The sequence below is a fragment of the Hylobates moloch genome, unplaced genomic scaffold, assembly GCF_009828535.3.
Source record: "Hylobates moloch isolate HMO894 unplaced genomic scaffold, HMol_V3 SCAFFOLD_13, whole genome shotgun sequence".
NCBI lineage: Eukaryota > Metazoa > Chordata > Mammalia > Primates > Hylobatidae > Hylobates > Hylobates moloch.
In genome coordinates, this window is record NW_026652288.1 from 70,534,360 (window position 1) to 70,545,782 (window position 11,423).

General features: G+C 35.9%; 1 protein-coding gene across 3 annotated transcripts in view; it reads left to right on the forward strand.

Moving 5' to 3' along the window:
- The window catches only part of MME (membrane metalloendopeptidase), a 95,684-nt gene extending 84,811 nt beyond the window's left edge, over positions 1-10,873 (forward strand). For all 3 annotated transcript variants that reach the window (XM_032173901.2, XM_032173904.2, XM_032173899.2), the window contains exons 21-23: positions 1,416-1,511; positions 1,835-1,911; positions 9,640-10,873. In XM_032173901.2, the coding sequence (XP_032029792.1) occupies positions 1,416-1,511; positions 1,835-1,911; positions 9,640-9,739 (273 nt within the window). In that variant the 3' untranslated portion in view covers positions 9,740-10,873. The remainder of the gene's footprint in view (positions 1-1,415; positions 1,512-1,834; positions 1,912-9,639) is intronic.
- Positions 10,874-11,423: the final 550 nt, after the last annotated feature.

An 11,423-nucleotide genomic window follows, 5' to 3' on the forward strand; every position in this document is an offset into this window, starting at 1 on the left:
GGTTCTCTTTCTGTGTAGCTTTCTCCTCTTTAATAACCTGTTCTTGGTGTCCCTCAACTCTCAGCTCCTTCTCCTCAACTTAAGGAGTGCCCCCAGCTCTGACTGCTTTTCTCCTATGATATGGCCTGAAAACTCTCAGGACAATAAGCTCAGCAGTCATGGGACTCACAGAGAGTAAAGTTTAATATCTCTCAGGGGTCATTCTCCTTTGGTCTGATGTTCAGTGTTATGCAAACCATTGTTTTAAACATTTTGTTCATCATTTAGTTGTTTCGGCAAGAAGTTAAATCCAGTCCGTATCACTCCATCTTGGCTGGAAGTGGAAGGCATTGGCACTCAATATTCCCACAGTGATTCTAATACACAGCCAGATTGAGAATCACTGCTATAAAATCCAGCCAAAGTTGGGATTGATAGTACTCCCATGGAGATCCTCACCTAGAGCAAGTACAGAATTGTAATGATGAAGTAAATTACAATTGTGCAAATATTTTATTACACTTTAAAAATATGTAAGTTCTTAACGTGTAATGCCTTGACCGCCTGCTAGATTGCGAGCTCTCTAAGAGGGAGCAGGTGCAAGCCTTTCCCATATCCCCAGCATCTTTACATAGTAGAGGTTCAGTAAGTCTATGTTGATGGTAAGTGGAAGAAATGAAATCTGTCTTCTGCTCATCTAGTTGGTCACCTTCCTTTGTATTAAATTGGAAATGACACATCTCAGAACGTTTATTATGAATTCCTTTTAAAAGTTTATTTAGTAGAGGAAAATTCATTTTTTTCAGTAGTGTGCATAAATCTTTAAGAATTAAGAGGATTTTCTGACATTCAAATTACCTAAATATTTTCCTTCAAATGTACCTGAGGCTCAGTCCATTTTGTCCTGTCTTCAAAAGACCAGAATAGTTGCATTTTATTATCCCCAGACACATTGGAGACTAGGCCTCTAAGGGATCTCAGGAGAATCCTTTGACTTGGCAAGAATCACTCGAACTTAGTCTGGTGAGTCTGTTTTGCTAAGATAGTAGTAACTAAGCTAAATGTAGCAATTGCAGACTTCCTTGGCAATTCATTTGTCCTGACTGGTCTTATTTATCAATTTATAAAACAACATTTAGATAAGTTTTTCATCACTTATTTAGGTCATCCATTCATTCAATTGACATTTATTGATCACCTGACATGTGCCAGGCTCTTGTCATCTACTATTCAGTATCTTCTTTTCAGAGCATGTGTAAATAAATTTGATTTGTCTTTCTAATCCATAAAATAGTTGTAGGTTACCATAACTAAATATATTATTAGGGTGATTTTAACATAAAATGTTAATTACTTGGTGGCATGATCTTTTACATAGGTTTATATATAACCTTAGGAATTATTATTATTGTTTTTCTATTTTATCAACTGCCTAGGCCTATCAGAATTATATTAAAAAGAATGGCGAAGAAAAATTACTTCCTGGACTTGACCTAAATCACAAACAACTATTTTTCTTGAACTTTGCACAGGTATTGTGTCTTTCTTGATTGATAGATATGAAAACCATTTTGAGTTATAATTTCACAGTAAGTTAGATGTCACATGCTGAGTTCTCTTGTTTTACAGAGCATTTGACTTGATTCGCTTTCATTGTTTATAATAGACTGTTGGATCATATTAATGATAAATAACTATGTTCCTGGTTGACTTTCATTGAACATTATTTGAAGAGCGAATGGTCGAGGAATGCAGAATTCCAATTTAATTTTTCTCCTTCCCCTCAACTTGCTCAAACAAATAATCCTTGATTGAACCTGAGTACATGCTTTGCTTTTCCTATTCCTATCTCTAGGTGTGGTGTGGAACCTATAGGCCAGAGTATGCAGTCAACTCCATTAAAACAGATGTGCACAGTCCAGGCAATTTCAGGTGCGTGGGTATGATGAACAGCAATCAAGGTGCTCTTATATTGGGATCATTGCTTCCACATTTGGAATTTAGACTTTTCTAACTCTGATTCTTTTACATTTGGAAATTCAGTGCTTTTTTTTTTTTGAGAGTCAAAGATAGGATGAAGAGAACACATCAGAGCATTCTACATAAGCATAGCCTTGGACACTCTCTTTCTTAGAATCTACAATAATTATAATTCCTTAGAATCTATGAGGCTCAGGGCTTGATCTATTCCAACAAAGATGTCACCTCAGAACAGTGGCTCAATTTAAAGCTAGCACAAAGACATTTCTAAGAGGCTGTGAATGGTTTAGGCCCAGACCCAATGAGCTCCAGATTGCAAAGAAAAATTTCAACATAAAGGAAACTTTCTACTAATTGGAGTTTCTTCAATATGGAATAACATTATTCCCAAAGCTTCAGGAGAGAGTACATTGAAGCACAGCCCATCAAGGATGTGAGAGAAAAATGCTCTACAGAGTAGAAAATTGAGCTAGAAGAAGTTAAAGTTCTTCCCAAATTAGAAAATCTAAGAGAACAATGATTGAAGAGAGTCATTCCAACCAACATTTGAATGTTAAATCGTAGATCCTATGTATTTGTTTAAGAACTGAATTCCTAATGCTACCCCTTTCCCATGTACTAGAACACTTAGTCACTCATTTGCTGATCAGCAACACCTCTCAGGCAAGAAAGTTTAAAAAAAAAACCTAAAAATGTTGTAGGGTAGTTGGAAAATGAAATTTGAGAACAAAAGAAAACTAATGGGCTAAATTTCAAAAGCCCTACATAAAATGAATGTAAGCATACTGCCCAGATCATTTACTCCTGGGAAAAAACACATTCAATTATGGAGAAAAACACATTTAATTATGAAGCAATAAAGTAGCTCATTTAAAAATTAAAGAATTTATTCAGCTTGTTAGTATCATCATTGTCATCATCGTCATCATCGTCATCATCATCGTCATCTAGTATTTGCCTTAACATTTCTTTCAACATTCATTCACTCAATAACTGCTTATGGTATGCCTATTATCTCTGTAATCCAAGCTAAATTTAGTTCTGCTAAGATATTCAAATTAACTGCTTTATAGGTAATGAGCAACAAAAGTGACTGGATTAATTCCCATTGTGGTTTATTCAAAAAACTTTTAGTTTTAATTTTTTTAAAGTTGTCTTTTTCCTTACTAAAGTGAACTTAAGCTTTGAGGTAAGAAACACTTGAGTTCCAACCATGGCTTCACCATTTACTAACTGTTAATGTAACCTCTGTACCTCAGTTTCTTGATATGTAAAATAAGAATTAAATTATCATGAGAGTTGCTAGAGGATTAATGTTAATATAAATGAAGAGCCTATTTTGTGTGTGTGGGTTTGAAAGTTCATACTAGGATTATTTGTAGACAAGAGGTATGAACAGAATAAGAATTCTTATGTATTTTGCAATAGTTCCCTATCAGTCAAGGCTTTTTTGGTGCTCATTTCTTATGTTCTGCACATTTCAGAATGTTAGTAATTGATCAGTGGTTAAGTAAAACGTAGATAAGTATATAACTGTTTTCTAGCTCCAATTTTAAACTGAAAACAATATTTTGCTATAAATAAGTTAAATTATTTGTGTCTTTAAGTTTTTGTGGTTGTTCTGGTTCCAAAGATCCCTCATCGACTATTTTTCATTCATAACAACAGAAGTGTGTGTGTGTGTGTGTGTGTGTGTGTGTGTGTGTGTGTGTGTGTGTTAAGGGTAAAAGGAATGGGTAAATGGAATGCCAACCTTTTGTCAAGGAAATTATTATTTTCTCTGGAGGTAAGGAGATTTTCTTGGCAAAAGAGTGAGCTTACATTTAGTTTTGGAAACAGGCCACTTCCTGGCTGTACAAAGTAAAACATATTTTTTAAAAAACTTTAAAAACTAATAGATATCGAGTTGCTATTTAAGAGTTGTGCTTGGTAGTTATATAGAAATATTTCTGAATTAGAGAGAGATTTGTAACCTTATGTTTAAATAGCCATAGTATTAAAACAAAAGGCAAAATACACTTGATACAAAGCTGCATCTATAAAACCACATTTGCTATGTCTAACCTATTGTTGTTTTGTTCTTCCTGACTAAAGCTTTATTTATATACTTTAAAATAAACTTTAGAAGTTAAGGTATAAGAATCTAATTCTAAGGATAGCAGCTAGCATTTATAAGCTCATAGAAACCACCATACAACCTAATTTGTCAAGAGTTTGCCCTGCATATCTCTATAAACTAAAACATATGTCATAAAAACCTAGGTGAATTTCAGTAATATTATTGTAATATCTAGTATATCTACCATCCTCAGAGAATGAGAGGTTGCATATTAAGTTTTGATAGGTAAAGTTTGTCTCTTTTAAGTATTAACATTTTTATCTTAACCACTGGATTAAAATTTATCTATTAAAAACACATTTCTACCTTCCTGCCTTAAAACAATATCCTGAAAAAAAAAGCCTAACCTTTTTTAAAATTTTGATGACACAGACTACTTTATGATTATTAGTTATGGTTTTACTGTTTATTAATTTAGTCTCTCGAGCTATTTATTCTTATATCAATTGTGATGCTTTTTGACTTATTTTGGTTTTTTATTAGGGTTTTTCTGTGTGTTTGTTTCTTTCCTAGTTTTCTTTCCTATTATTGTATTGCCTGCCTTTAGTTCCCTAATTCCTCCATTTTGATTAGCTCAGAAAACATGTTGTTAAACTTAAATGGTATTTAATCCAAAAACATTTTTCTTTTAATAGTCTAGAAATTGAATCTGTAATTTAAATATTGACTTCATTTTGGAAATCCGGTTTTTGGTTAGCCATCTATAGTCCTTTCAGGGAATGGTTATTATAATATTTATATGTAATCTATAAATATGTTTCTAAAATTATTTAGATGTAATTTTCTATATAATATGTAAGGGTCTGATAATTTTGTAAAGCAAGTCCAAATAGACAAAATGATTTAGATGCTTAGATTTTTCAACATTATCTTCCAGTCAGGAAGGAAGGGCACTTTTAGAACTGACGCTACTAGCAAAGCAAGAAATGTTTTTCAAAGCTTAATTTCTAACATTTTGAAGGAATATTTTGTCTAGTGTTTTATATAGACATGTTCAACTAATATGGCTATTTTGTTCCTTCATAACTCTGTAATTTAGCATGCTAATAAGCCCTCCTTGAAATTCTTCTGTTTCTTCCATTTCCCTTCAATATTAGCATTGGTTCCTGATATTTTATAGATATCAGTATAGATTTTAGTGAGTTTTGTAGAATTTCTGTTAGCCCCTCCAATCTTTAGCTGAAAACTAGAAATCTATTCCAGCATTTATTTCTTTATGAATGTATAGCGGAACATACACTCATCAATATGACTTTGCTTTGAAAGAATCATAAAAATTAGTTGATGATGATTGGATACCTTATTCCTGAATGAAGCCAGTTAACTTTGTAGCAAAGTCATTCATTTACAAGAATTAACAAAAGGTTGTCTGAGGACCCATTAATTGCAAACAGTAATTCAGAAGTCCAATTGTAGTAGGCAGGAATAATCAGACAGGATGTAAAGTTCATTCTTGGTCCCAATGCCAAATCTCTTAGATGTTTTTAATACAAGTAACTGTTTGCCAAAGGAATAAACATAAGCAGTACAATAAGTTATTTTACATAATAAAATAAAAATTTCAAGTAAATCACCTTAAGAAATCATTAATAAAAGCTTTATTATCTTCTGTTATTAGAAACACAAGCACACAGTTTTGTAAAGCATGAAATTCATGTACATATCTTCTAATAACAGAAGATAATTCATGTAACGTGATCTCTTAGAAAAAAGATGTTTTATTAATAATGTATTCACTTTTCAAAATAGATTATCTAGGCCTGACACAGTCACTCACACTTGTTAATTCCAGCACTTTGGGAGGCCAAGGAGGGAGGATCACTTGAGCTCAGGAGTTCAAGACCAGCTTGGGTGACATAGTGGGACTGCGTCTCTATTAAAAACAAAAAAATTACCCAGGCATGCTGGTACATGCCTGTAGTTCCAGCTACTTGGGAGGCTGAGGCAGGAGGATTGCTTGAACCCAGGAGGTCAAGGCTGCAGTGAGCTGTGATTGTGCCTCTACACTCCAGCCTGAGTGACAGAGCGAGACCCTGTCTCAGAAAAAAATAGATGATCTATTCAAAGATTTGATGTCATAAACACCAAACGTTAACTAAGAAAGTAAGTGAAGCCCTAGTGTGTTGTTGACCTATTCAGGATCAGATTAAGTGGAGTCTTTGGATGGAGAGAGGATAGGCAGAATGGGCGTGGAGAGCTGAGTGCACACCAGGCTGAGTGTTTCTGCAGTGCCCACTCTCTGCAGTGTTATCTGAAGACTTTTCTTTCTTTTAGGTGTTTTTTGTTTGTTGTTTTAACTTAATTTTGAGATTTATAAATATAAATCCTAAAAATACTTTTTAAGAAAAATATAGAATTAAGTCGTGGGTTTGGACATTTTTACTGAAGTACTTGTTCCCATATAATTAAATCTAAGACAGAATCCTTTGGAAAAAAATTAATAAAACAAAAACGTGCAACTCTTCCAGTCAGTGATGCTCATGGCTTACCCTGTCAACCGGGGAGCTTGCTCCCTAGTGTGAGGAATGCCCAGGATGACAGGATGACTGTCTTTAGCCAGTAGCTAGGCATCCTGAATTGGGAAGAAGGTTGCATTAATGAATCAAAGCTCCTCTCTAACATTAAGAATCCTTGAGTCCCACAACCTGAAAGACTAAAGACCAATGCAAATTCCTAATTTCTAAGCTCTTTTGATTCCTACATAAACAGTCACTTTTGACTACATTATAGAAGTGAATTTTTTTTTGGCTTATGAACAATGGAAATTTATTTCTCACAGTTCTGGAGACTGGAAGTCTAAGATCAGGGTGCCAGCATGATCGGGTTCTGGTGAGGGTCATCTTCTGGTTTGCAGACTGCAGACTTCTCCTTGTACTCTCACATGGTCCAAGTGGTGAATTTGTTTTTCAATATTTCAGTTGTAAGAAATGGACATTTGTTTTTTTAAATCAAATTAAGCCAAACTCTGAGCTCTTAGACCAAGCTAGGAGATGAGCCATTTACTTTCAGTGGCTTTTCAACATACTCTTTCAGGGTTATTCAGAAATCTGAAATCATCACACAGGCATAGAAATTAGAGAATAGCCTCCATCTTCAGCCCACCATGGTCACTGCTGAGATCCCTACAGTCCAAATGCTCCTGCTGGAGTCAGTGGTTCCATTTCCTTCCAATGCTCATGAGCTCCAGAGCCTCCACTCTTCATGTCCAGATTCTCCAACAACCATGCGCCATGCTGTCAGAGGGCCTCTCATGGCCTTGCTCAGAGCAGGAAGCCTCTTCTTGTCATTCACATAACCTGCCATTACTGGAACCTACCCATTCTTGGGAAGACCAATCATCTCCCTGACAAGTAGACTAATATAAATTCCCCAGCTTCTGGCTCCAGTTCACCTCAACCCTCCCACACCAGGAGATTATTTTTCATCTTTAAGACTCCTCCAGGAGTCCTAAAAAACAAACAACCAGAAAAGATTACATCCTCCATAAAAGATAGGGGAGTTGTGGTGGAGAGGGATAGAGAAGTTAGTTGATGCATTGATGGGTGACATATTAGGAAGTCAGACTTACAAAAAGTCCATATGGATCTCTCTTTTCTGGAATGAGGAAAGGGAAAGAAAATGCTTTCTTCCTCTTCCAGTTGGTCCATAATATCAAACAAACAACAAACACTAAGTCGTGTTTTTCTTCCTAATGTCCTATTACTTCTCTACAGGTAATCACTGTGACCAACCAGGTCACAGGTTAATTCATTCAGTATGTACTGAATACTGTGCAGGACTTTGGGGGTGCAGCAGGGAGCAAGACATACACAGTACAGCATCTTCCCTCAGCATCTGTGGGAGATTGGTTCCAGGGCCCCTGCAGATACCAAAATTTGTGGATGCTCAACTCCTTGATATAAATGGTGTAGTATTTGCATATAACCTATGAACCTTCTCCCTCCTGTACTCTGTCACCTCTAGATTACTTATAATACCTAATACAATGTAAATGCTATGTAAATATTTGTTATACTCTATTCTTTAGGGATTAATGATTAGAAAAATAAGTCCATACGTTCAGTACAGACAAAATATTTCCCCCACGTATGTTCAGCCGCATTGGGTTGAATCCACAGATGTGGAATTCAAGGATACAAAGGCTGTATTTTGCCCTCATAGAAATTAGTCTAGTGGGTGTGTCAGGAAGTAAGAAAGGAGAACAAATCATTGTAAATGTGGTAAGTGCTTTGATAGGGATAGTCCCTGTGAGAGGAGTTAGTTTAGATGGCATTTAAAGAAGGGGACCAAGGAGGGGATATTTAAGCAAAGGCATGAAGGCTGAGGAGTTAGCCATGTACTGACTGCTGAGTAACTTTCCAGGGAGTAGGGTCTGCAGGTAGCAGGAGGCCCTGAAGAGGGATAGGGTTTGGCTGGTTTGAGGAACTGAAGGTAGGTCAGCATAGTTTGAGCCTAAGGAGGAACAGGAAGAAGGAGGCTAGAGAGGAGACTGGAGCCATCAGGAGGACATTGGAGGCCATGGACAGGAGTTTAAATTTCCTTCAAGTCCATGGAGGGTTTTCAATCAGAGATTATGGAATCTGATTTAAATTTTACAGATCATTCTGACTGTGGTGTGGAGCACGGTCGGAGGAGAGAGAAGTCCTAAGATGTACACACGGTAGTATACCTGCCACGTAGGGAGAGTTCCATAAATCAAAATGGACTCACCTGTCATTTGTGCCTAGTCCTTCCACCACTCCAGTCCACTTGTCTCTGGGCCCCTCCTCCCAACCCAAGCAAGCGTGGTAGGCTGGCCTCAGCAGGAAGAGAAGGGAAGGAGGTGGTTCAGGGTTCAAGGTGGGTGTGAAAACATGACCTCTGCATCAATGTACTGACCCATCTCTCCTCTCAAACGCTGCTCGGTGCAGATAGTGAGTTGGACTGTGTTGTTTTTGCCCACTGGGGTCAGAGATAAGAGGAAAATGGCGTTTTGCCAGCCCTTTCCAGTTTTTCAGGCTGAATCCAGTTTCTGATATTTAAGGAGCCCTTTTGGAAAAAAGGAAAATAATCCTCTATCAAATCAACAAAAAATATCTATTTAAAGTCTATTATATTTAAGTCATTATGTGAGCCCTTTCAAGACATAGTGAGAAATCATGATAATATTCTTTGACCAAATTCTTATTATAATACAACTCCAAGTAACTGCATTTTCAAATGTGAATTATTCATGTTTTACAAACACATATAATGCTTATAAATTATTAACTCTCCATGACAACCTTAAGATGCATGTTCTATTGTGTAGAAACCAAGGCACAAAGAAGCTTCATAAGCAGGATTCAAGCCATGCAGTCTGTCTCCCAAATCTGTGCTTTTAACTCCTGTACTTTGTTACTTCTCCATTTAAAAATTCTGTTAATGAGAAGGCACTGACTCATTGTACCAGGTTATTTTAAGTTTAACTTTAAATTCCAAATTCATTCACTTGACCTGCAGAGGGAGATGCTGCAGGGCTCCAGTGTGGTATGGACATAAATATCAAATGCTGACGGTGACTTTTTTTGTTTGTTTCAAAGGATTATTGGGACTTTGCAAAACTCTGCAGAGTTTTCAGAAGCCTTTCACTGCCGCAAGAATTCATATATGAATCCAGAAAAGAAGTGCCGGGTTTGGTGATCTTCAAAAGAAGCAGTACAGCCCTTGGCTAGACTTGCCAACACCACAGAAATGGGGAATTCTCTAATCGAAAGAAAATGGGCCCTAGGGGTCATTGTACTGACTTGGGGGTGATTAACAGAGAGGGGACCATCACAATACAAATAACATTAGGTTGTTCTAGAAAGGGTGTGGAGGGAGGAAGGGGGTCTAAGGTCTATCAAGTCAGTCACTTCTCACTGTGTACATAATGCTTAATTTCTAACGATAATATTACTGTTTATTTCTGTTTCTCATATGGTCTACCAGTTTGCTGATGTCCCTAGAAAACAATGCAAAACCTTTGAGGTAGACCAGGATTTCTAATCAAAAGGGAAAAGAAGATGTTGAAGAATACAGTTAGGCACCAGAAGAACAGTAGGTGACACTATAGTTTAAAACACATTGCCTAACTACTAGTTTTTACTTTTATTTGCAACATTTACAGTCCTTCAAAACCCTTCCAAAGAATTCTTATACACATTGGGGCCTTGGAGCTTATATAGTTTTAAACTCATTTTTGCCATACATCAGTTATTCATTCTGTGATCACTTATTTTAAGCACTCTTAAAGCAAAAAATGAATGTCTAAAATTGTTTTTTGTTGTACCTGCTTTGACTGATGCTGAGATTCTTAAGGCTTCCTGCAATTTTCTAAGCAATTTCTTGCTCTATCTCTCAAAACTTGGTATTTTTAAGAGATTTATATAAATGTAAAAATAATAATTTTTATATTTAATTATTGACTACATTTATGAGTAACTATTATTATAGGTAATCAATGAATATTGAAGTTTCAGCTTAAAATAAACAGTTGTGAACCAAGATCTGTAAAGTGATATACAGATGAAAATTTGAGACTATTTAAACTTATAAATCATATTGATGAAAAGCTTTAAGCACAAACTTTAGGGTAAAAATTGCCATTGGACAGTTGTCTAGAGACATATATATACTTGTGGTTTTCAAATTGGACTTTCAAAATTAAATCTGTCCCTAAGAGTGTCTCTGATAAAAGGGCATATCTGCATCTATGTAGCTCTGAGTCTCCTGTCTTTTCAGGTTTGTCATCAGATGGAAATATTTTGATAATAAATTGAACTTGTGAACTCATTACTCCCTAAGACTGTGACAACTGTCTAACTTTAGAAGTGCATTTCTGAATAGAAATGGGAGGCCTCTGATGGACCTTCTAGAATTCTAAGTCACGAAGAGTTCTGCAAAAGAACTGTTTACTGCTTGATAGGAATTCATCTTTTGAGGCTTCTATTCCTCTCTTTTCCTGTTCTATTGACTATTTTAGTTCATTACTTAAGATTTTACAAAAGAGGAGCACTTCCAAAATTCTTATTTTTCCTAACAAAAGATGAAAGCAGGGAATTTCTATCTAAATGATGAGTATTAGTTCCCTGTCTCTTGAAAAATGCCCATTTGCCTTTAAAAAAAAGAGTTACAGAAATACTATATGTACATAAATTGCATAAAGCGTAAGTATACAGTTCAATAAACTTAACTTTAACTGAACAATGGCCCTGTAGCCAGCACCTGTAAGAAACAGAGCAGTACTAGCACTCTAAAAGCATCTCCTTGTCACTTTATTTCTCCCAGAACAACGACTATCCTGACTTCTAATACCATTCACTAGCTTTGCCTGGTTTTGTCTTTT